The sequence below is a fragment of the Ordospora colligata genome (assembly GCF_000803265.1).
Source record: "Ordospora colligata OC4 chromosome Unknown contig_01, whole genome shotgun sequence".
Taxonomy (NCBI): Eukaryota; Fungi; Microsporidia; family Ordosporidae; genus Ordospora; species Ordospora colligata.
In genome coordinates this window covers 177,616-200,006 of record NW_014575407.1, presented here as the reverse complement: position 1 = coordinate 200,006, position 22,391 = coordinate 177,616, and the positions used below count along the sequence as shown (strand labels likewise).

At 39.2% G+C, this 22,391-nt stretch overlaps 22 protein-coding genes and 1 non-coding gene across 23 annotated transcripts; 11 read left to right on the top strand and 12 right to left on the bottom strand.

Moving 5' to 3' along the window:
- Nucleotides 1–53: 53 nt before the first annotated feature.
- On the bottom strand, nucleotides 54–410 carry M896_011790 (uncharacterized protein; the record flags this gene model as incomplete). The annotated part of the gene is made up of 1 exon (XM_014709080.1): nucleotides 54–410. The coding sequence occupies one exon, from the start codon at nucleotides 408–410 to the stop codon at nucleotides 54–56; it is 357 nt and encodes a 118-aa protein (XP_014564566.1).
- Nucleotides 411–445: 35 nt separating this feature from the next.
- Nucleotides 446–1,204, top strand: M896_011780 (peptidase C48 domain-containing protein; the record flags this gene model as incomplete). The annotated part of the gene is made up of 1 exon (XM_014709079.1): nucleotides 446–1,204. The coding sequence occupies one exon, from the start codon at nucleotides 446–448 to the stop codon at nucleotides 1,202–1,204; it is 759 nt and encodes a 252-aa protein (XP_014564565.1).
- A 74-nt stretch (nucleotides 1,205–1,278) lies between these two features.
- Nucleotides 1,279–1,521, top strand: M896_011770 (uncharacterized protein; the record flags this gene model as incomplete). Its single annotated transcript, XM_014709078.1, has 1 exon — nucleotides 1,279–1,521. The coding sequence occupies one exon, from the start codon at nucleotides 1,279–1,281 to the stop codon at nucleotides 1,519–1,521; it is 243 nt and encodes an 80-aa protein (XP_014564564.1).
- Nucleotides 1,522–1,699: 178 nt separating this feature from the next.
- Nucleotides 1,700–3,820, bottom strand: M896_011760 (minichromosome maintenance protein; the record flags this gene model as incomplete). Its single annotated transcript, XM_014709077.1, has 1 exon — nucleotides 1,700–3,820. One exon carries the CDS (start codon nucleotides 3,818–3,820, stop codon nucleotides 1,700–1,702), a length of 2,121 nt encoding a protein of 706 aa, XP_014564563.1.
- Nucleotides 3,789–4,127, bottom strand: M896_011750 (uncharacterized protein; the record flags this gene model as incomplete). Its single annotated transcript, XM_014709076.1, has 1 exon — nucleotides 3,789–4,127. The coding sequence occupies one exon, from the start codon at nucleotides 4,125–4,127 to the stop codon at nucleotides 3,789–3,791; it is 339 nt and encodes a 112-aa protein (XP_014564562.1).
- A 94-nt stretch (nucleotides 4,128–4,221) lies between these two features.
- On the bottom strand, nucleotides 4,222–4,980 carry M896_011740 (uncharacterized protein; the record flags this gene model as incomplete). Its single annotated transcript, XM_014709075.1, has 1 exon — nucleotides 4,222–4,980. The coding sequence occupies one exon, from the start codon at nucleotides 4,978–4,980 to the stop codon at nucleotides 4,222–4,224; it is 759 nt and encodes a 252-aa protein (XP_014564561.1).
- Nucleotides 4,981–5,201: 221 nt separating this feature from the next.
- On the top strand, nucleotides 5,202–6,794 carry M896_011730 (putative GTPase; the record flags this gene model as incomplete). The annotated part of the gene is made up of 1 exon (XM_014709074.1): nucleotides 5,202–6,794. One exon carries the CDS (start codon nucleotides 5,202–5,204, stop codon nucleotides 6,792–6,794), a length of 1,593 nt encoding a protein of 530 aa, XP_014564560.1.
- Nucleotides 6,795–6,973: 179 nt separating this feature from the next.
- On the top strand, nucleotides 6,974–8,062 carry M896_011720 (serine/threonine protein phosphatase 2A-like protein; the record flags this gene model as incomplete). The annotated part of the gene is made up of 1 exon (XM_014709073.1): nucleotides 6,974–8,062. One exon carries the CDS (start codon nucleotides 6,974–6,976, stop codon nucleotides 8,060–8,062), a length of 1,089 nt encoding a protein of 362 aa, XP_014564559.1.
- Nucleotides 8,063–8,312: 250 nt separating this feature from the next.
- M896_011710 (uncharacterized protein) lies at nucleotides 8,313–9,035 on the bottom strand (the record flags this gene model as incomplete). The annotated part of the gene is made up of 1 exon (XM_014709072.1): nucleotides 8,313–9,035. One exon carries the CDS (start codon nucleotides 9,033–9,035, stop codon nucleotides 8,313–8,315), a length of 723 nt encoding a protein of 240 aa, XP_014564558.1.
- Nucleotides 9,036–9,099: 64 nt separating this feature from the next.
- Nucleotides 9,100–9,675, top strand: M896_011700 (uncharacterized protein; the record flags this gene model as incomplete). Its single annotated transcript, XM_014709071.1, has 1 exon — nucleotides 9,100–9,675. One exon carries the CDS (start codon nucleotides 9,100–9,102, stop codon nucleotides 9,673–9,675), a length of 576 nt encoding a protein of 191 aa, XP_014564557.1.
- Nucleotides 9,676–9,682: 7 nt separating this feature from the next.
- On the bottom strand, nucleotides 9,683–10,078 carry M896_011690 (PX domain-containing protein; the record flags this gene model as incomplete). The annotated part of the gene is made up of 1 exon (XM_014709070.1): nucleotides 9,683–10,078. The coding sequence occupies one exon, from the start codon at nucleotides 10,076–10,078 to the stop codon at nucleotides 9,683–9,685; it is 396 nt and encodes a 131-aa protein (XP_014564556.1).
- A 163-nt stretch (nucleotides 10,079–10,241) lies between these two features.
- M896_011680 (uncharacterized protein) lies at nucleotides 10,242–11,099 on the bottom strand (the record flags this gene model as incomplete). The annotated part of the gene is made up of 1 exon (XM_014709069.1): nucleotides 10,242–11,099. The coding sequence occupies one exon, from the start codon at nucleotides 11,097–11,099 to the stop codon at nucleotides 10,242–10,244; it is 858 nt and encodes a 285-aa protein (XP_014564555.1).
- An 84-nt stretch (nucleotides 11,100–11,183) lies between these two features.
- On the top strand, nucleotides 11,184–12,608 carry M896_011670 (6-phosphogluconate dehydrogenase; the record flags this gene model as incomplete). The annotated part of the gene is made up of 1 exon (XM_014709068.1): nucleotides 11,184–12,608. The coding sequence occupies one exon, from the start codon at nucleotides 11,184–11,186 to the stop codon at nucleotides 12,606–12,608; it is 1,425 nt and encodes a 474-aa protein (XP_014564554.1).
- A 112-nt stretch (nucleotides 12,609–12,720) lies between these two features.
- Nucleotides 12,721–13,494, top strand: M896_011660 (HAM1 domain-containing protein; the record flags this gene model as incomplete). The annotated part of the gene is made up of 1 exon (XM_014709067.1): nucleotides 12,721–13,494. The coding sequence occupies one exon, from the start codon at nucleotides 12,721–12,723 to the stop codon at nucleotides 13,492–13,494; it is 774 nt and encodes a 257-aa protein (XP_014564553.1).
- On the top strand, nucleotides 13,487–14,248 carry M896_011650 (uncharacterized protein; the record flags this gene model as incomplete). The annotated part of the gene is made up of 1 exon (XM_014709066.1): nucleotides 13,487–14,248. One exon carries the CDS (start codon nucleotides 13,487–13,489, stop codon nucleotides 14,246–14,248), a length of 762 nt encoding a protein of 253 aa, XP_014564552.1.
- A 315-nt stretch (nucleotides 14,249–14,563) lies between these two features.
- On the top strand, nucleotides 14,564–14,636 carry M896_011640. Its single transcript has one exon. It is a non-coding gene; the product is annotated as a tRNA-Thr (tRNA).
- A 96-nt stretch (nucleotides 14,637–14,732) lies between these two features.
- Nucleotides 14,733–14,957, top strand: M896_011630 (SecE/Sec61-gamma subunit of protein translocation complex; the record flags this gene model as incomplete). The annotated part of the gene is made up of 1 exon (XM_014709065.1): nucleotides 14,733–14,957. The coding sequence occupies one exon, from the start codon at nucleotides 14,733–14,735 to the stop codon at nucleotides 14,955–14,957; it is 225 nt and encodes a 74-aa protein (XP_014564551.1).
- A 60-nt stretch (nucleotides 14,958–15,017) lies between these two features.
- M896_011620 (uncharacterized protein) lies at nucleotides 15,018–15,656 on the bottom strand (the record flags this gene model as incomplete). The annotated part of the gene is made up of 1 exon (XM_014709064.1): nucleotides 15,018–15,656. The coding sequence occupies one exon, from the start codon at nucleotides 15,654–15,656 to the stop codon at nucleotides 15,018–15,020; it is 639 nt and encodes a 212-aa protein (XP_014564550.1).
- Nucleotides 15,657–15,752: 96 nt separating this feature from the next.
- On the bottom strand, nucleotides 15,753–16,235 carry M896_011610 (ribosomal protein L21; the record flags this gene model as incomplete). Its single annotated transcript, XM_014709063.1, has 1 exon — nucleotides 15,753–16,235. The coding sequence occupies one exon, from the start codon at nucleotides 16,233–16,235 to the stop codon at nucleotides 15,753–15,755; it is 483 nt and encodes a 160-aa protein (XP_014564549.1).
- A 102-nt stretch (nucleotides 16,236–16,337) lies between these two features.
- M896_011600 (small nuclear ribonucleoprotein) lies at nucleotides 16,338–16,556 on the bottom strand (the record flags this gene model as incomplete). The annotated part of the gene is made up of 1 exon (XM_014709062.1): nucleotides 16,338–16,556. The coding sequence occupies one exon, from the start codon at nucleotides 16,554–16,556 to the stop codon at nucleotides 16,338–16,340; it is 219 nt and encodes a 72-aa protein (XP_014564548.1).
- A 137-nt stretch (nucleotides 16,557–16,693) lies between these two features.
- On the top strand, nucleotides 16,694–17,254 carry M896_011590 (ribosomal protein S9; the record flags this gene model as incomplete). Its single annotated transcript, XM_014709061.1, has 1 exon — nucleotides 16,694–17,254. The coding sequence occupies one exon, from the start codon at nucleotides 16,694–16,696 to the stop codon at nucleotides 17,252–17,254; it is 561 nt and encodes a 186-aa protein (XP_014564547.1).
- Nucleotides 17,255–17,376: 122 nt separating this feature from the next.
- M896_011580 (phosphatidylinositol transfer protein) lies at nucleotides 17,377–18,102 on the bottom strand (the record flags this gene model as incomplete). The annotated part of the gene is made up of 1 exon (XM_014709060.1): nucleotides 17,377–18,102. One exon carries the CDS (start codon nucleotides 18,100–18,102, stop codon nucleotides 17,377–17,379), a length of 726 nt encoding a protein of 241 aa, XP_014564546.1.
- Nucleotides 18,103–18,245: 143 nt separating this feature from the next.
- Nucleotides 18,246–22,328, bottom strand: M896_011570 (putative superfamily II RNA helicase; the record flags this gene model as incomplete). The annotated part of the gene is made up of 1 exon (XM_014709059.1): nucleotides 18,246–22,328. One exon carries the CDS (start codon nucleotides 22,326–22,328, stop codon nucleotides 18,246–18,248), a length of 4,083 nt encoding a protein of 1,360 aa, XP_014564545.1.
- Between the last annotated feature and the right edge of the window lie 63 nt (nucleotides 22,329–22,391).

Here is a 22,391-nt window from a genome sequence, read left to right as displayed (position 1 = left end):
ATAGACAGTGATAAACATTTTAATCTACTTTTAGTCTGCATCAATTTCAGGATTTATCCAAATGCATGTGAAAACTCATTTTTGGATATAAGTCCATTTACACTGAGAAGATCTATCATACCTTCCATCTCAGGATCTGTGATGTTTAAGTCTAGCTTTGAGACAGCATCTCTAAGTGTTTGGAGTGATATGTGCTGCTGCCCCTGAGAGAAGAACTCAAAGACAGCATCTATATGTGCCTCTCCCTCTGTAAATCGTATTTGATCAAAAGATATTCTGTCACCAATGTTATTTTTATCAAGTGGTTGTTTAAAGATGCTCAAGCAATATCCTTTATACTCTTCATACCTTAGAAATCCTTTTTTTCCAAGATCGAAGCTTTTTGGAGATGCATGACTAAAATGATCCATAAGGGTTTCATGCTGTATTATAAATCCCTGGTTATATGAGTCAGTACAACCAGGCTGATGAATGCAGTAAACAGAATGAATGTATATGCTGCAAAAACAATTGTACAGTGAATAATACAAATAAATACTTAGGTGTTTCTGCTATTATTGAGCCGGAAGCTGCTTTTAAAATGTGCATTGATAATGAACTGCCAATAAGTAGGATGGGTTATGAACTGTTGCCTGAAGATCTAAATAGATTATCAGATGGTGGACTGTTGAATGACAAGATAATCAATGTGTACTTTGAGATTGTTTCAAAATATTCTGAACAAGCAACATATTCTTTCTCAACATTTTTCCACAGTGCATTAAGAAGTAGAGGAGTAGAGTGGGTACAGAGATGGACCTCAAACATCAACATCTTTGACAACAAATTGATATTGATACCTATTCATGTTCCTGGCCATTGGTGCCTTGTTGTGATCGATGTTGAGGAAATGTTGGTGGAATACTATGATTCGTTAGGAAATGTTGACATGCAAATAGTGGATGTTGTGATTGAATATCTCAGGGCTGAATGGAGCAAAGTGAATGACGATGGATTTAGGATTTCAGTCAAACTGATCAAAGATATCCCACAGCAGCAAAACGGAACAGACTGTGGGGTTTTTATATGCATGTATGCAAGGTACAGGTTAGAAAAGTGTAACAAGTGGTTCTGCTCAAATCAAATAAAAAGCCTAAGGAAGGCAATGCTTAATGAAATAGTGGCCGGAAGGATAATTTACTTAGTGCCGCATGTGATTGGCTGATACGACCGAGTATTATTTGGAATTGTATATACCTTTATGCATTGTTTAAGAAGAAATATGGTAACTAGGGGTGCATGAAGAAGCCGGTTAAGAGCAATAGCGAGACCTGTCAAGAGATTGAAGAAGTCAATGAACGAACATTAATGATGAGGAGGATGCTTGAGTGTATAGACAAAGGAGCTGAAGATGAGATCAATGAAACTTATAGATATGCACCATATGATGAAGTGCCAGAGTTTGTTACTCTGTGGTCAATAGAAGAGACGCACGGCATGCTAAACGATGTGGCCATTATTATAGTTTCAATAAAAGAATGATTAAATATCAGTGTTTTAAACAATCAAGATAATCAGCATACAAGTATTTAGATGTGCATCCACATGTATTTATCACAAACAATTTTTAAACCTCCACAAATGATTTATTCCATAGTTCATTATGATGCATGGCTTGACTAGGCAGTATTTGCCAAGATATAATAGCACAGCAAGATCACTAAATATCGTAGTTTGGGTGCACATGAATCTTTCCATCACATACAAACAGAACACCCTCTTTTGCAATCAAAAACGACAACACATTTTCGGCCTTGACATGCTCATCCAGAAACGCTCTTTCACTTTCAATATATGGCTCACTTTCTGCCATAAATGACTCCAGAAGCTCATGCCTCTCCATCGGATCCCTGGTCTTAATCAGGTATATAAGCGAACTTGTTATTCGCACATAATCCTTGTGATTCACAACAAAGCCTGGGTGATCGTCTGTCTTTGCTATCACTTCTATGTCTTCTCCTTTTACCTCAATCACACTGCTTTTCATTAATCTGTGTGCTTCCTCAACATATTCTCTAGTAACAAGCTCAACATCATGAATCTTTGCAAGCGCTTCACTCAACCTAATAAGGCTTTCCAGATGTCTTGCAGTCATCATATAGTTGCTGCTATTGACCAAGCTATCCTGTCGTATCTCAACATACTTCTTTATTAGTAAATCCTTTGCTTCATCAGTCATCCTTGGCTTTCTTCCTCTGGCATGCCTCAGATACAGTTTCACTTGTTCAGGTGTGAAATAGCTGCTTATTCTCCCAGTCTCACTCAGTGATGCATGATTGTTCAACACATGCATTGCAACATTCTTGTCGTTTTCTAGATTCACATCGTCAATCAATACAAAGTACAGGTCAAACCTTGACATCACAGGTGCACTCAAGTTGATGTTTTGCCTCAACGTCTTCTTCTTGTCGTACCGGCCTTTTATAGGATTCGCTGCTGCAAGAATGCTGCTCCTTGCATTTAATGTTGCATTGATGCCTGCCTTCGATATCGTTATTGTTTGCTGCTCCATCGCCTCGTGGATGCTCACCTGATCCTTGAAGTTCATCTTGTCAAACTCGTCAATACAGCACACTCCAGTGTCGCTCAGCATTAATGCTCCTGCATCAATCGTAAACTCTCCGGTCTCACCATCCTTCACTACACTTGCTGTAAGTCCTGCTGCACTACTACTCTTTCCAGACGTGTACACACTTCTAGGCAGAAAAGCACTTGTTTGTTTCAGAAACTGCGACTTTGCTGTCCCAGGATCTCCAACAAGCAGCACATTTATGTCTCCTCTAAGGTTAGCTCCACCTTCTGCTTTCTTTCCAACTCCGCCAACAAGCATTAATAAAATCGCATTCTTAATTGAATAATGCCCATGAATCGACGGAAACATGCTTTGACTCAGTTTATAATACAGATCAGATGATGCCTTCATCTCATTGATTATTGCAAGCTCCTCATTTGTAAACTCCTCCTCAGTGCTTTTGCAATCTGCATGGATGCACATAAAAACCATCTTATGATTCAGGTCCTTAATGTTGATGTTCCGCTTCTTCTTTGCTTCGCCGCCCTCTCCTTCCTGCATAGGAACTACTTTGCTTTGCGGCATCATCAATTGAATAATGTCAGGAACAACTATCAAATACCCAGTCATCACAATTTTGTCTCCTGCCCTAATCTTCTCAACAAGTTCATTCCTCACTATCACGTCCATGCTCCTTGGCAACGACCCAGCAGGAATCTCCTCTGTGTTTTCCTGAACATGCACTCTTTGCCAGTTACTGAATTTGCTTTTGTTCATATCCAACGTCCACTGCTTCCTATTTGTACATAGATGATTCGGGCATGTCAAAGGCTCTGTGTATTTGAACTCCTGTGCAACATCTCCAATAACACTATTACATATCTTGCATGAAAACGACCCGCTGATCAGCTCAGGCCGTACTTGTGTCGTCCTTGTAACAGTTCCACTGAAGCTTATAAGTTGACCCAATCGTTCGCTCTTGAGCTGTCTGATCTTATAAACAACATGACTGTTGTAAAAAGATGTATACTCCAGTGCACTAGAAAATAACTTCTTGGTAAATACTTCTGTACTCTTGTTGATTTTATCCACGTCGCGTGCAAAGTTTCTCAATAGGTCTACATACAAATCCACTGAGTATGCATTGACATCCTGAAGGTCAATATTAAGCACATGCTCGTTGGTGTATATTGCTTGCTCAGCCTGATGCCTTACTTTAGGCGTATTTTCAAGAAACTCAAGAAACTTCCCGTGAACTTCCTCGGTCATCTGGGATATTTTTTTCAGCCATGAAACCATTCTGATCCAGGCATTCCTTGCAGTCTTCCTTTGTCGAGTGCCTAGGCACCACTTTTCTCACCTGTTTACATGGAGATGCTCTTTTTATGCTTGCACCTAGAAATACAAATGCATATATAAATGTATATACAAAAAGAGATGCAAACCTAAGTGATATCCTTGGCGATATGTATGGTATTCTTATCACTACTGGCACATGGAAGACAAGAAATAAGCATACAGAAACAAAAATCAGTGCTAATCCAACAAATCGTCTATTACGTTTTATTCTTTCCATTAGGGTTATCTTTGCTCACCTACAATCAATAGCAGTGTCTTACTCTATACACATATAGGTTTATGTCTGGCTATTATAAACTCAACAAGTCGTATTACTTTACATTTCCATCAAGTTCATGGCAAACACCGATCCTGCATCCATTAACACGTATAAATCCTCCACTCAGGTTGAATTCTGTTATATGTATGCTTATTTCTTCTCTTGATGGCTTAAGCTGATCTATACATTCTATCTCCAACTCATTATCAGTAGTAGGATATGCAATAAAATGGATTGTTTCAATATCCTTCCATATCTTGAACCTAAATAAGTAGCCACACACAGACATAGGTACAAATCTGTATATAAATGCCTTTGCAACTATTGAGAACATATTTTTTGATTCGTCTGCATATGCTTTGTACACTGATGCACAATTTTGCAGTCTTTTATGCATTCCGTCGAATACAATGTATTCTGGAAACGTGCTTTTATCGGCTAGGCACTCTAACTTGATGCAAACAAACACGCCATCAAAATACTCTTTGATCCTGAATGGAGGATAGATCTCGTATATCTGCGATTCAAGAATCCTTTGCTGCGTGGCATCAACATTTTCGAATTCTCTATACGACAGCACGCCCATGCGATCATTAGAGCTGTATGTTTCGATATAGTTCACAGTCATAATGCTTGATGTGCCTGTGTGGATGATGATGTTAGTAAAGATCTCCTGGTGATCAAGTCCCACAGGGATATGGTATATATCGCCTGGAAGTATGAAGAATGTATTTTTGTGTATTATCTCAATCAAGGTACATCCTGCAATATTCTTTGGGATGAACGACATTCCTTCGTATAGCTTTATCATGTATGGGCAATGTATGTGCAAGGTGTTTTAATAATACAGAATGACAGTAAACAGTGCATGATGTATAAGAGCGTATTGTGTGTAAAAGCATAAATGAGTTTGTAGAAAAAGGTGTGGATGCATGGCGAATGCATAAAATCAGAGTGTTGATTGAGTATTTGAAATTGGCCGAATGGAGAAGCATTTTTGCATTTTTTTATGGATGACTGTCCCCATAACAAATGAAGATGAATTTTACGTACATAACTCCAGTTCCGTTGAGCACGGCATTGATAGATATATCACTGAGCAAGACACAAAGGAAGACCCCAACGATTGTACATCCGCAGTACAACATCATAAAGATACGTGCGTTTTACATGAGGAAGGTGAAGCATGCAAGTAATGAGTTTGCATCGAGGCTTGGAACGATTCTGAGCGACTTTCCAAGACTTGAGGACGTGCATCCGTTTTATGGAGATCTGATAAATGTGTTGTATGACAGGGATCACTACAAGCTGGCTCTTGGGCATGTGAATGTCACTAAGAGTGGAATTGAGAAAGTAAGCAAGGAGTTTGTGAAGCTGTTGAAGTTTGCAGATAGTTTGTACAGATGCAAGCAGTTGAAGAGGGCAGCTCTTGGAAAGATGGCATCGTCAGCAAAAAAGCTTGGAAAGACACTAGAATATCTGGAAGAGGTTAGGATGCATATGAGCAGGCTTCCAGCAATAGATTTAAGCGGAAGAAGTCTACTTGTATGTGGGTTTCCGAATGTTGGCAAGAGTTCATTCGTGAACAAGGTGTCAAGAGCAGATGTAGAAGTACAGGCGTATCCGTTTACAACGAAGAGTCTGTTTGTTGGGCACTTTGATTACAAGTATCTGCAGTGGCAAGTGATTGACACACCAGGGATTCTTGACCATGCACTTGAAAACAGGAATACTATTGAGATGATGAGTATCACAGCGCTTGCACACATTAAGGCACTTGTGCTGTACTTTATTGACTTGAGCGAGAAGTGTGGACATAGCATTGAGGAGCAGATTGGACTGTTTGAGACATTAAGTCCTCTATTGAGATCGAATATGATGATAGTCTTAAGCAAAAGTGATGTTATGAAGCTATCAGATGTGAATGACAAGAGTTTGATAATGAAGTTTCTTGAGGGAAAGAATTATATGGAGATGAGTAGCGAAATGGAAGAGAATGTAGAGGCGGTGAAAGCAATGGCGTGTGATCTTTTGCTTGATGACAGAGTTGAGAAGAAGATGGAGAATGACAACATCGCTGAATATATCCATAGGATTGCGATTGTGAAGCCAAAGAGGCTAAGAGAGAAGGAGGAATCATTTATGTGCTCAAGGGAGATTACTGAGATGATGAATGAGCAAGAAGGATACTTTGTAAAGGATGAGTATAAGTATGATATAGTTCCTGAGATATTTGATGGGAAGAATGTTGTTGACTTTTTTGATGATGACATTGAAAGGAAGCTCAGTGAGCTTGAAGCTGATGAGGAGGCAAGGTTTCCGATGTATTGCAAGACGTATGATATCTTATCGACAGATGATAGGGAAGCAAAGGAACAGATTGTTATTAAGATCGATGAGAGGCAGCTTGTGGGTAGGATAAACGAAAAGAGAAAGCTACCTACAAAATGGAAGCTTAGGTCAAGAAACAGTGGGAGAGATATTGTTGCAGCGCCAAGACGGGACAGCATGGCAATACAGCTTTCACAGCCTTCTAAGCCTTCACCCAAGAAAACCAGGTTTGACACAAAAGGATATTACGATCGTAAGCCAAAGCATGCATATACTGGGAAAAATCATAGATGATTTGAGGCATATTAAAGAGTTAGTGATCTACGTTTTTTAGTGAGTTTATGAATGCATGAATGGAAGTTATGCAATTGAATGTATGTCAAAGCGAGGCACATTTAATGATTTGTTATTTATTCAGGGCATCCAATGATAATTTTTGTGATAAAAATGGAGTTTATAGCTAGAAGGGCTTGATGTGGAAGCAATGCAAGACCTTTTCTCTGGAGAATGGATCATTTGGAGATAAAGAGAAGGAAAGGATCACTGCCATGTGCAGTGGTAAAAATATATACGCAGGTTGTGTTGATGGAAGAATACACTGTTATGAAGACAGGAAGCTATATTCTCTGCAAGCTTTTGAGCTTGAGTTTGATTATCTTGAGAGCTGTGATGTTCCTGAGAAGATTGTAGCTATTGAAAGGCTAGAAAGCGGAGGTGTTGACGAGCTTTTGGTTGTTGGAAACGAAAGGAACTTGAAGGTGATGAGGATTAGGAACAAGGGTGCTACGAGAGATATAATCGAAGGGCGGCATTCTGAATCCTATGACAGTGTATGTGTTAAGGAATGCAAGAACGTGCATCCTTGTATTCTCAACAGTCTTAGTCTGAATAACGATGAGCAGTATTTGTTATCTTCTGATTATTTGAAGATCAACCTGTGGAAACCTGAAAGAATTGATGGATGCTTTACGGTTGTGGATGTCAAGCCACATAAGTATAGTGAGCTGACGTTTGTTATTAATTCAACAAAGTTCAGTAATGAAATGAATATGGTGTTTGGATATTCCACAAGCTCTGGCGGAATACATATCAATGACCTTAGGGTGTCTTCGAAGTCTGTGGAGACTCTACGGATAGAGAGTGCAGAGATGGAAGGAATAGAGGGTGCAGTAAGATCGATCTCCGATTTCCAGTTTGTTGATTCAAACCTGATAGTTGCAAGAAGCCTGAACTCGGTTGCTTTGTATGATCTGAGAGGCACCAATCACGAGGTTTTCACAACTGTTTTATGCAGTAATGCTGATGAAATTAATGCAGTGTATGATTCTGATGCAGTATATGCAAAGTTCCGGGTTTCATGCACAAAAGCATATGGGTTTACTGGTGGATTTGGTGATTGTGCGTATGCAATCAACCTCATTGATGGAGAGAAGGAAGAGGTATTTGTATCTAACCTTCAAAAAGATTCAAAGAAAGACAAGCTTAAGGTGGTAAGTTCTCATGGAAATGGATTTATTATTGCTTGTGAAGATAGAATGATGGAATATCAGCAGTGCAAATAGCCATGTAGATTGCTTATGCATGTGTTGCATATATGTGCTAATCTACTCAATAATATGCCCAATTATTGTTCATCTGTATATCCAGATATTATGTGAGAATTGTGTTAAACAACATATCTTCATATTCCTTCATTAGCATGGTTTGGTTATTTTCAGAAAAGTTTTCAATAAATTACATCTTGTGTTTGTTTTCTTAATCAGACGGTTCAGTTATTCTGTTTGAGTGATTTATACATGAGTTAGCCTTGACTTATCTCCTTATGAGCCAAATTAACAGAAGCAATAACAACCAGAACAAAAAAAACTTGAATATTGAAGATCGTGTCTTAGATACATTCTCCAATGTTTTTCTAAGCAGATCAAGACTTCCAGAAATAAGTGTATCTGATGTACCCATCATTTCATCGATTCTTTTGAAGCTTTCCTCCTGTAATGATACATGCATACTTATTTCCTCCATTATCTGTCCAATTTCACTGATTTGCATCGATATGTTCTGCCTTTCTTTGATTCTTTCTGTGGTAACCTCATTCTCCATAAACACGACGTCTTGGCACTCTCTGATGCATTCAGAGTCAAAGTCTTTTCTTCTTTCCACGATCTCCTGATGTCTGCTTTCTCTCTTTCTTGCTAGCTCTGATAACTTCAAGAGATGTCTTGCTGCTCTGTGCTTTATCATTGCATCAAGATTACAATATGAAGCCTCTTCTTGATCGTTCCTTGCATTTTCACCAGCACAAGATGTATTTCTCATCTCCTTGACAAACTCTCGAACTCTATCCATTTTCGACTGCAAAGTAAATGACTCATACACCTTTCCCTTCTCAAGTGCATTCTCTAGCTCACCTAGCATCTTCCTTGCTGCTGCATCCATTTCGAATGCCTTTGAATATGGAGATTGTATGTCCACCCTGCTTTGTTGTGGAATACGTGTCGATCCAACTATCCTCATGTACTCATCAGTTCTATCCATCGGGGACTACCATCCAGAAATTATATCTGTCTTTGTTTATGCGTAAGCCAAAGCACTGCAACCCATGGTACAGCAGGGATTATTTGCATACTACGATGAGCCAAGCAGAACAAATGATATGCTGACATTAGCATACATTCAGGACAACAATGTTGATAAAGTGGTGTTCAACTCTGAAATGAACCCAGTAGCACTTCCAAAGTGTCCAGAAATGCCTATCAAATACACTGAAGCATTGAAATCGTTTGAGCAGTTTATGCAGTTTTACAGAGAAATAAAAGAAGAAGGCACATATTCAGAAATTATAGCTTATTACAAACTCAAATACTCAAAGCTTTCATTTATGGCTTTGCATTCTAAGTATACATGGCTCTGTAACTATTCATCAATGCCTGACATTGAATATTCATATAATGAGAATGTCTATTCAACAATACTACAATGCAATGAATATGCGTGTAGCAGAAAATGCTTACTTCTCGCGCCAGTATGCACTGCAAAGTTCCTTGAGAAGCATGGCTGTATAAGCAAAGCACGAATGCTTGTTAAGGAAGCAAAAAAAATAGCAAAGGCCACAGACAATCTTGAAACACTCAAAGAAATTGAAAGAGAATATTTGAATGATTACATCTGTGGATAAAACACATTTAATTGCTGTGATTTAATGTATTGTGTTTAAATGTTTCAGTACCTTTGTCTTTCATAAAGCTTGCAACATCTTGCTCAATCTTCTCCGCATTATCTTCTTTATGCAGAACGTAGTCACATATAAACTTCATATAAATAGCCAACATCTTCATTCTTTCCTCTACAACATTCCTGCAGAGCTTCTTCCATTTCTTCTTTGGAAATTCAGGCAAGATCTCCACAAGGCATCTTAACCGACAATGTAACCTAAGAAAGTCGCTGTATCTCCTGTAAACTTTTGTATAACACTTTCCAAACGCCTTACTGTTTGTTATGCACATAATCTCGTATTCCGTGTATCTATCTCTGATTGTTCGTGATCCAGCTATTGAAATCTCCAGAACGTTTTCATCCATTCAGTTGTTTCTGATACGCCACTAATTTTATTTCATGCATGTTTCACAAACACTTCTGTTATAAAGATATACAAAAATCACTCTTAATACGCATAAACTAAACATTCCATCTACATGCTCTCCAATTACATCAAATTGCACATGCTATTGTTAGGTTCTTCTTTCAAATAGACATGTAGTATTTGACAGATACATACATTAATATACATGCATAGAATGCTTCTTTTTCAATTACATTTGTATTTTCATTCATACTTTCTGCAAATTGATCAATTTCATTATGCAATTTTTCTCTAAGCCCTTTCAACTCCATTGCATTGCAGCTTATGAAGTACTCCTTGAGTACTGAAAAAGCAAAGCATCCAAAGATCGTAAGCTGGAACATTTCGCTTATGTCTTCGTAATTTTTTAATCGCTCTTCCAACACATCAAGCTCAAATGGAAAAAGCCTGACAAAAATATGCAGTTCCTGTTGGATCATCAGCTTGAACATCATATCTCTGCTGCTTGTGATACACATCGCTTTCCTCAGACACTCAACTTTTCTAGATTGAAGAACCTTTAGCTCTATTTTGTGAACATGATCCTTGCTTATAAGTCCAATAAACACGCTAAATTCTGGAATCATTAATAATGCTTCAGTAGATTTGTATATAATTTCATTCAGCTTTATAAATCCTGCTTTCTTGACTATTATTAATAATTTGTCTGATTTATTAATGTATTCTGATGCATTTTCATCAAAAAACTGTGTTTTTGCATCCATCAGCTCTTTAATAATAGAAACTATATTCTGAAAGCTCATCCTATCAATTTCTGGCAATTTTCCACTCAACACATCCACCATGTTGTACTTCGCCAACTTTATATCTATCTTGTGTATCTTACTTTCTAATATATGTATTTCATCCAGGTACCTGCGTATTGTGTTGTTAATGGCCTTGAATTTGTATACCTTATCTCGTGCACTTTTTATGCATGCAATCTTTGTGTCCAAATAATGCATGTTTATATCTTCCATGTAACTGGGGTGTATTCTACTGCACTTGTTAGATCTGTCAGCATTGTTATTGCACGGGATATAAACCTGGATCAGAATGCCCTGATGGCAGAAGTTGGATTGATAGGACTAGGCGTGATGGGATACAGCTTAGCATTGAACATTGCATCAAAGGGTCACAAGCTGCATGTCTTCAACAGAACATCATTAAAGACAAAAAGACTTGTTGATGAGGATCAACGAATAATCGCACATTATTCAGTGCAGGACCTTGTGCAGGGAATTTGCGAGTCACCAAGGGTTATTGTTCTGATGGTGACATCTGGAGAAGCAACAGATGAGTTTCTTGATGAGCTTGAAAAGCACCTTGGGCCTAAAGATGTTGTGATTGATGGAGGGAACTCGTCATTTAAGGACACAGTCAGAAGAGGTGCACATAAGTTTGGGTTTGTTGGATGTGGAATTTCTGGAGGAGAAGCAGGCGCTAGGAATGGGCCTTCGATCATGGCTGGATGTAGTAAACAGGTATGGGATGTGATTGGAGAGTTTCTTTGCACAATAGCTGCGGTTGGTGTAGCCACGGACAAGCCTTGCTGCAAGCGACTTGGAAACGATGGTGCAGGACACTATGTAAAGATGGTGCACAATGGGATTGAATACGCAGACATGGGAATTCTGTCAGAGATATATTTGGTTATGAAATCTCTCAGGTATTCGAATGAGGAGATATCCAGAGTATTTTGTGAGTGGAATGAAGGAGAGCTAGAGAGCTATCTTGTTAAGATATGCTCGTTGATTATGAATGTAAAGAATGCCAAAGGATGGATTGTTGATCAGATTGTGGATAAGTCTGGACAGAAAGGAACAGGAATGGAGGCAGTTATATCTGCGATGGAAACTGGAACACCAGTAGTTAGTATTATGGAAGCTATAGGGTCTAGAATGGTGTCAAATGTGAGAGATCTAAGGCAAGAGTTTAGCAGGAAGCTGATGAATGGCAGTAATGATGCAAAGATGCATGAAAGTGAATGTATAAATGCAAATTTACACAAAGAATCATTAAGTAAGGAAACAATGAGAAGATGTGTGTATTTGGCAAGAATGGTGTCGCATATGCAGGGGTTTATGATGCTGATGAAGGCAAAAGTGAAGTATGGATGGGAATACACAGTTGAAGACATATGTGATGTGTGGAGTAATGGATGTATACTTAGAGGAAGGATCCTTGATGTAATAAAAGAAATGGGAGATTCGAATGAGGTTATGGAGTTGAGTAGTAAATATGTGTCATTGTGTAATGAGTATTTGATTGACTTGCGCAAGGTGATGGTTTATGGAGTTGAGAATGAAGTGCCAATGCCTGTGATTTCATCATGTCTAGAGTATGTGTATGGGATGAAGAAAGTGGAGGGAGCAGGAAGCATGATCCAAGCTATGAGGGACTATTTTGGAGCGCATCAAGTGCTACTGAAAGGAGGGAGTGAGTATGTGCATATTGATTGGGATGGCAAGGATGCTAACATGAATTAAATACTTTTGAGACTGATCTATAAAGCTAATGGTATGTGAGAATCTGATTATATGGTTGTTTTTTGTGGATGTATTTGTTACTGCTTAAATTGACAATTTACAAGTCCTTATAATGGCAGATAATGAATTGAAAAGATGCATGAAAGAGCCAGGATACACAGAAAATGATTTAATTAATATATGCGTATTTGATAGAAATCAGAGTAGAAAGTGTGTGGTTGATCTGGGAAATAAATGCAAGGATATTGATTTCGGTGATATTAGTGAAAGCATTCGGAAGCTGCAGTTTATAACTTCGAATTCATATAAACACGCAATTCTTCAGGAGCTTCTTGGAATTCCTGTAATGCAAGTGAAGCTGGATATTGAAGAGATTCAGGGCAGCAAAGAAGCAATAGTTGCAGATAAGTTGAGAAAGGTGTGTCATCTTGTGAATGAATGTAACATTGTGATTATAGATGACACGAGCATTCATATTGATGGACTGTACGGATTTCCAGGACAGTATGCGAAAGACTTTCTTAGTATTGGGATGAAGAAGGTGATTGATGTTGCAAAGAAGGTTGGAGATTTATGCAGATATTCTACAATTATTGGACTTGCATATGCACATGAAGGAGATATTGTTATGAAGACATTTGATGGAGAGGTTACAGGGCGGATAGTACTGAAAGAGGCTGTTGAGCCAAAGTTGTTCAGGGATGTGTTTGTTGCAAGGGACGAAGAGTATTTTGATGTACCTGATGGGCTTGCAGGAATAAAAATAGGACGATACAGGGCGGTTCAGAAGATGCAGCAGTATCTGATGGAGATGAATATCTGTATAAGAGAAGAACAAATGCAGTTTGAAAACAAGCCCCTAAGTGAGCAGGGCAGGGATGATTGAGAATTTAGATGGATTTATTTTCAAGAGGAGGATGCAGCCTACAGCGGAATCTGAGGTAAGGATGAGTATTGAGTCGAAGAGGAGAGACTTGAGTGTGATAAAGAAGGATACAGATGATATATTTAGCTTCAGGTTTGTAAATGAGAAGAGATGCAAAGGAGTGGAATATAAGGAAGACGAGATATCAGGTATATTGAGTGATGGAGAAGGATTTAGTGAGAGTGTGGTTATTAAGGAAAACAAGAAGAAGAATGTAGAGGAGATACACATGGAACTGGATAATGGAGTAGGTCTTGAGGAATTGGTTAAGAAGTGTATAAGATGGCTGGAGAGTAAGAAGAGAACGGCGTATGGCATGAAGATAGAACAGGCGATGTCTGAAGGGTGTATAAAGAGACGAGATGCAAATAAAGAGATTGTGGAGGCAATTGAAAAGATACAATGGACCGTAGATGAAGAGAAGAAGTGGAAGATGATCAAAGAAAGCACGATGGAAATGAATAAGATCAAGATGGAGAAGAAAATGTATGTAAGAAAGGAGAGTGAGTATGAGAGAAAGATTGCAAAGGTAAATGAGGAATTTGCAAGCAAGATGACGAGGCTTAGATTTGTGAAGGAATCTGCAAAGGTTTGGATTGGACGGATGCGAGAGCAAAGTGAAGAGCTTCTTCGGAGGATGTTTGATGCGGTGCATAAGGAGAAGGAAGCAGACACTGTGTTTCTGTTGAAGGCACTATCGAGAGCCGAGAGGTAATGGAACAAATGGTATAGAGACAATAAATATCTTGTGTGTGATGAAATGTATTTGTTGTGTTATAGCTATGCTAGAATATGATGAATAGGCTAGTGTATGCGTTGTGTTATACTAAGAATATGTTGATGGATATGTTGATATTGATGATAAGAATATATTAATGATAATCTTAAGAACATGTCAATATTAACAATAAGAGTAAGTTAATGTCAATGCTATGATAAGAATATGCTATGTCAATAATAAGAACAAATTATGTTAATGTGCTGAATACGCTGACTGATGGAGTAGGGCAGGCGACTAAATGTCTGCGAAGCCGCTATAGCTCAGTGGTTAGAGCGCCAGTTTAGTAAACTGGAGGCCCCGAGTTCGACCCTCGGTGGTGGCTTTTGCTAGATAAATACAATACTTTTCACAATTTGTTTTATTCATTCATTGCTCCTCAAATTCATCATTGATAAAAACATTCGGAGATACCCTTGGAATGGCAAACCAGCAATGCTCAAGTGCAAACTGCTTAGCCTCAGAGTACATCAAGTCATTCAAACTGTTCTTAAGAAAGTGCATAAAGCCTTCTGCAAAGGAATTCATCATCTCTGCAAAAAGCCACGGAATCGGCATTGGACTTTTAGGTATCCTTGGATATGGGATAAAACTCATTCACATTCCAATCAATAACATTATTGTGAGTAAACCAATCAAGGAATAAGTTGAATGAATATATTTCAGCATTCTGCTTGAATAAAATAAACATCCTTGTTGTAGCCATCTATTTCTTCACTCTTCTCCCTCCAAATGTCAGGAACACAAAAAAGAAAAACCCCATAATCAATGAGCTTTTCATAGAGAACTTGCGAACAAATCCATCAAGAACATCACCAAACACTTCTGCAATAATCCTCGTGTATCCAACCGATCCATTTCCATTCTTAATCGTGCATTCCCACTTATTACACAGCTCCTCTATTGCAGGCACCCTTGTATCCGGATGGCACTTATTTATTTCGTAAGATGTCCTGGCATCTTCTATTTCCTTCTTAATATGTAGCTTTCTATTCGACACCTTGTATCTGATGTCTCGTTGTATACTTACAAACACATAAACTACTGCATAGCAAATAAACCCTATCATCACTACATTCAAAACCAGATGCAGGTATCTTATTAGCATCACCGGAAGTCGGACAATATATCCTTCCACATCCCACCGCTTCCTCACTTCTTTGTCCTTTATCACCTCAGTCTTTTTGTCATTCTTCTTCACATCCTGACTCACTAAACAGATCGGAAAATACTCATCCACCTTCCTTTTCTTCAATGGCGACAGATACTCACACTTTGTGTTTTTTCGTTCATTTGTATTTCTCCATCCAATCTCATGTTCAACATCCATAGGCGCTTGCCCCATACAAGGATCACAGTCTATAATCTTTTTCATCGTACTTCATCCCAATTCATACTTGATAAGCACATAAATAAACACTATTCAATAAAACGCCTTTATTCAGAAAATCGCAATATAGGGCTCATATCCAACTTCAACTGGTCGGTTGTTCTCAAGAATGATTTCCATCGCCTCCCTTGGTCCCTTCATCTGCCTCTTGGTTCTTGGCATTACCAATCCTTCTGCCTTCGCCTTTTCAATCCTCTCGTCCATCTCCTGGATCCTCTTCTTACTCTCCTCCTCGCTTCTGCTCTTCCTCACATGCTCAACACGCGCAATAACCTTCTTGATCACGTACTTCCCTCGCACCTTCTTTCGTATAGCAATGTTCAACGATCTTGGCTTCACATCATATACTCGTCCTGTCCTTCCTTGATAGTACTTATACGGCATTCCCTTCATCATAGCAGGATTCACCACAATATCAACAAGATCTCCTATTTCATACTTCTCAAGATACTTGTTAGTTCTTGCAACCCCATGCTTCCTGTGGTCCTGTGAAAACATCGACCTCGTTCCTCTTCGGTATCCCTTACTCCTCATTCTCAGGGTTATTTACAATTCGCAAAAATTTCATTATGCTCATCAAGCATGTTTACCATCTGCTTTATGAACAACAATGCAGTAAATACAATCTCTGCACATTCATTCACTCTTGTCTACCGGAACAATACTCTCTACAAACTCGCCTCTTACAATAACACTGAATGGCATTCCTTCGGGTTCAGAAATATCAGAAAGCACTGCGTTCATATATGCATCATATCCCAGTATGACACCTTCTAGTACGACCCCATTGCTCATCTTAATAACAACTTGCGTGTGGAGCAGCTTTGCAAGGCTCGGAACAGCGTTTCTTCCCATTTCAGGGATATACACAATCGAATTAAACCACTCCGCATAAAGCTCTCGAGTTTATGCATCGCTCTATCCATATAGTCTAGTCTAACAGGCACTGTTCAAATCAAATACACTAATATAGAGTAATTTTTTCACCCTGAATGGTTGGTAGAAACTTTAGCAAGCGAGGAAGCACGCCTATGAATCCATTTGATAAGCCACGTCTGTTAAGAGAGACTCAGCTTGTAGGAATATACGGATTGAAGAACAAACGAGAGCTCTGGGTGATGAACGAAGTGTTTGCAAAGGACAAGGAGCGCGCAAGGATCCTGCTTACGTCCACAAATCCTGAAGATGTTCCTACAAACGGGCGCTCATTGCTCATGAAGCTGATGAAGTACGGGATTATGAGCGGAATTGATATGTGTGATAAGCAAGAGGTCATATCTGGATTGAACAAGGTTCTTGATCTGACTATCAACCACTACTTAGAAAGACGTCTTCAGTTCAGGGTGTTTGCAGCAGGACTTGCAAGGTCTGTGCATCAGGCAAGAGTGATGATCAAGAGCAGATGCATTTCGATTAAGGACCAGATTGTCACTGCACCTGGATTCATGGTGATGGCAGAAAACGAGCCTCTGATCGAGTACAACCCGTACTCTGCATACGGAGATAAAGGCAAGAAAAATAAGGTTGCCTCTAAAACTGACGGAGATGAATAGTAGAACAAGCGGGACTTTAATAATAAAAACACCCTTATTCTATTGGTTTACTTGCATTGGTTTATTGTGTTATTCCAGGACAATATTTAAGTCCTTGCAAACTTATGATTTTTGGTCTTCAACTACTCACAGCGTCCATGCTTCGAGTGTTTATACCACTCATGCATTGTGCAGAATATCCTTTGCTGTACCGAGGCTATCATGCTCCGCATCGATTTTTCAATCTCATCGGAAACCCACTTACCCATCATGAAATTGTTGACTTCAACACTCAGGTGCTTATACGATACCATCATCGGAATGCCTTTGCTTTGATACGCACTGATCCATCCATCAACAAGTCGTCCTCTTCCACTTTCTTCGTGGTAATACGTAGATGGATCAAACAATGGATCAACAGGATCACAATGGAGATCAATATGTACCTTCTCAATCGTGCCTGCCAGATCTACACAGTATTCAAATGGGTTTTCATGTATTTCATGACCATCCATATTAACTGTGTAAAAAGCCATCTTGAATGTATCATGCGAAAAGTATCTATTCTTATACACAGTATGGCACTTCGTGCGTGCATTGTGTGAAATCTCCTCAACAACAAATGCATCCTCCGGAATCATACTATGAAGAATCCTTGGGATCTTCGATTTAAGATGCATCACCTTGTGTGTCCTATCACTCTTTCCAAGAGTTTCATGAACAACCGTGTCATTTCCAATCTGCTCCACCTTGAGTCCTCCAAGAGACTCCAACTCAGTCATAGTGCTAATCGCATGCTTTTGCCCATCAACATACTCATCAGTAGTCATCGGAAGCACTGTCACATAAATCTTTTCCACCTTGCTCATCTCACTCTCCATTTATCTCATGTTCTTTTATTCTCTTAGTCAACAAATAAATAAAAACAGAATATTGCACTGTGACTTCCATTTAATCCAGATTGGCATTGCATGACTCCCATTCATCTTTGACTGTAATCCAATCACCGAGATCATGCATATATTGATTTAAACTTCGGATCAAACAAAGAGTAGAACTTCACTATTTTGGACTTATTCTCCTCGCAAAGATCATAATCACCATAAAGTCTAATCAATGTCAGTATAACATTATTGACAACACTCAGTGACTTAAAAAGCTCTCCAGACCCAACACGGTTTTCATTTGCTATTCTCTCCCAACTCCCATGCTTGAAGAAATCAACAAGATACGAGTTCTTTATCTTATCAATATTATCCACAACCAAGAACGAATAGATCGTATGCAGCGGTGAATGAGACATTTGCTGTAAAGATCTTAGAATTGGCGGATAGAACTCACTGATCGATCTCTTTGATATCGTATTAATCTTCCTACATAACTGACCAATTGCTGGGTCTAATCCAGGAAGTGTACATTCCATATCAAACAACAGCGGCCTCGTCTCAAAAAAGTGCGCCAATGTTGTCATAAAACACATTGGCTCAAATGAGATTACATTGCATTCAAGTAGTAGAGCAAAAGCCAGAATAGATGGATCACACTCTCGATTTCCAATCACAAGGTCGCAAAGATAAGATTTATCACCAAAGTATGGCTCAATCAGCTTGAGCTGATGCTCTACAAGCTCCCTTCTATGCTTCTCACTTCCATACACATCACTCATGTCATACACATTCTCTTCATTCGTTTGTACATCCGCTCCTCCATTTGTTAATCCTACGCCTTTACCTCCCTTTGCTGTATCTACAATCTTCATCTCATCCATTCCCCTCTCAACATGTTCTAGGCTACTGCTACTGTACAGCGTGCTTTGCAATAACGGATTCTTAATCAATGACTCCTTCAAATCAAATCCAACAAAGCTTGTATTAGAATATGTATACACTCCTTTGATATTTGGAAGCAGCGATACCATAAGGTTTTGCACACGGTGTTGAGGTACTCCCATAAATACTACATTCCCAAGTGTATCAAATCCTCGTCGTCCTGCACGTCCTGCCATCTGCTTGTAATTCATTGGGTCCAGCTGTAGCGAATCACCTGCAAATACAACGCTCCTACATGGCATATTTATACCAAGCGCTAGCGTCTCTGTTGCAAAAAGTACCTGCAAATGCTTCTGCCTAAATAGGATCTCAACCAGAGACCGATATCTCTTATTCATGTGTGCATGATGAACTCCAATCCCTCGATAAAGCATATCAATAAACTCAAAACTGGTGTTCTTTATAAACCTTGTCTCCTCATCAAGCTCATAGTCTGTAAGCTTCGTCAATGGATCAATAAAGCTGTACTTGATGTTCTTCTTGTCATCTCGCATCTGGAAGCTCTGCTCTGCTGCTGCAGACTCCTCCTCCCAGCTATTCCTGCTCTTCTCAACATCTCTTGTCCTCTTTGCTTCCTTCATCATCTTCTCAAGAAGCTTGTTCTTCTTCTTCTCCATGTCCATACTTTCAAGCCTTTCATAAACTCTTAATGCAAGCTTGCTCACAAAGTCCCTGTCAGTGTTGAAAACAATGCAAGGAAACATCTTCCGCTCTTTCAGCTCAAGAAGCATATCAAGCATATTATCAAGGAGATATTCATTACTGTAATCGTTAACCACCTTAAATGCCTTCAACGCCTCTCTTGTCTGCATCTTGTATACATTACTGACCTGCTTCTCAGATAATACATCATTCTCTATCATCTCTTGGAACTTCATCAGTAAATGTCTTCCATACTCACTCACATCCTTCTTAGTTATAATATTGCTCTTGAAGAAGCTCTTAGGCATTAATCCACTAATCTGATCCAAATGCTCCTCTCCAACAACCGCACATATTGAATCATACAGGTACAAAAGCTCCTCAGGAAGAAAGCTAATATCGTTTCCAAATCCAAACCGCTTTATATGTGTATAAGAATATGCAAACAGATTATTTATCGCCACTATCTTCTGGCTGTTCGTTCCTACATAAACATACGGCTTCAACTCACAATATCTCTCTCCATAAGACACAAGCTCACACTCTCGCCCTTTACCATTCTCTATCTTCTTCATCCATCCATAAAACCCATCGATGTTTCCAAGCGTTGCACTAAGCACCAGCATCGGGCAAGGTGAGAGATGCACTATCCTCTCAATCGGTATACCCATCTCTTCACTTCCAATCTTGTGCACTTCATCAATAATAATATACCTGACTCGCTCAATAAACCCCTTGGGAGGCGAATTCAGTATCGATTCAAGCAGCGATGGTATTACAATCAACACCTGGCAGTCCCATGGTGCAACACAGAAGTCCTTCATTAGATTGCCCTGTAGAAACATTTTCGAATTAACCTTCGGTGTAAACCTTGCATATATATCTGCTGACACTTGATTCACTAATGCCTTCGTAGGCAAGCAGAAAATCACCACATCAGTGTCGCTCTCCCTCAGCACCTTCTCTATTGCATAAAAGCAAATAAATGTCTTTCCTGCACTTGTAGGCGCAGATATCACCGCACTCTTATTCTCATCTACAAGATCAAGCAGTTTCACCTGCCATTCGTCAGGCTTGAAAAGAACACGTGCATCAAACTTCGAATTCAGACTTCTTTGCAGTCTGTCTCCAGTATACTTCAGTTGGAAGCAAATGTCAAACTCATTCGGTCCACTTCCTTCCTCTGTCACATAATCAAGCTCCAGACCCTTCAGTCCATTCTTCTCAACTATCTCCCTTGCAGTAGCTTCAAATCCACAATCAATTAGCTTCTGCAACACAAATTCAAGTTCCTTCTTCGGTGCCTGTTCCTTACTTCCTATCCTTCCAAAATCCTGAATATACTCAAGACAGCTCAAATAGCATGGAACAACCATTCTTTCATCATAATCATCAGATTTGCTTTCAAATCCCCATAGATCTGTGTAGAACTCAATCTTCAGTAGCAGCACCTTCCTATACATTCCAGATCCATCTGCCTTCACACTCTCTAGTAGACTCCTCTTTCCATCAACATCCAATCCCTTGTACTTACCAAAAAAACTCTTCAGCCATGCATTTTCCTTTGCTTCTTTCTCTGCCTGCATTCTTTTGCTGTTCTCCTCCATTATCATCTTCTGCTTATTTGATATCTTCGGTGCCTTGCTTTCCTTAGATCTCACTATCGGTGCATACAGCACCTTTCCATCAAACAGTGACTGTGCAGACTTCCTAACATTCCTCATGTGCGACATTGCTGATCCAGTAGGCATCTCCTTTCCATTAGTCAGCAGCTCAAGCTCTATTCCTTTGTGTTTGCTTTTTATTTGTTTATGTCCTTCCCCAACTATCATATCATATCTCTCCTCATTCTCATTTACGCTCATAAATACATCTTCAAACAGCATTCTTCCGTCAAAATCATTTTCTCCTTCTTCTCCTCCTTTGCTGTACATCCTAGCAAGTTTTCTGCAAATATTCTCAGGCACCTCATACTCACTCTTTCCAAAAGGCTCAGTTCTCATTTTAAACTTTCTATCCATCTCCTCAAGTGTCATATTTGCTCCAATCCTTTGCATCTCCTCACTAACATCCATATATTCCTCAGAATCACTTTCATTCTCATTATTTCCTACTCCATATACATTCGAGCTCATCTCAACTCTTCTAGGTAGCGGACTGTACACAAAGGCATGCACATTAGGTATTCTAAATTCCATCTGATCCATCACTGCACAGTACAGGCTAATTCCAAGACATCCATACAAAAACTCAATCTCATTTCCTTCTACTCCACCAAGAACAAGCGCCACCCTCTCGTTCTCAACATACTCTTTCACCTCGCTTATATCTATCCCTCCAAACCTTCGCTGTAGATATTCCTTAATCACTCTCCTGTATCCATCCTCCCTTCTAAAAAACAGCATTATTCCACTGAATCCTGCTTTCTTAAGATTATGCAGCATAAACCTAGTCCCATGCAAATACGTATGTAAAGGCACATTTGCATCATTCAATCCGTACTTCATACGCACATTATTCATCAAGGCTTCGCCATCAATCAACACATGCCCAATCCCAGTAAATTGCGCAGAAATATTCGTATACACTGGATGCATCGTCTTGAAATACTCAGAACACTCCATCATTCAGGGTTAAAAAACACTTCATTTTCTCATCAATATCTTTACCAAGTCTATCTAAAATCA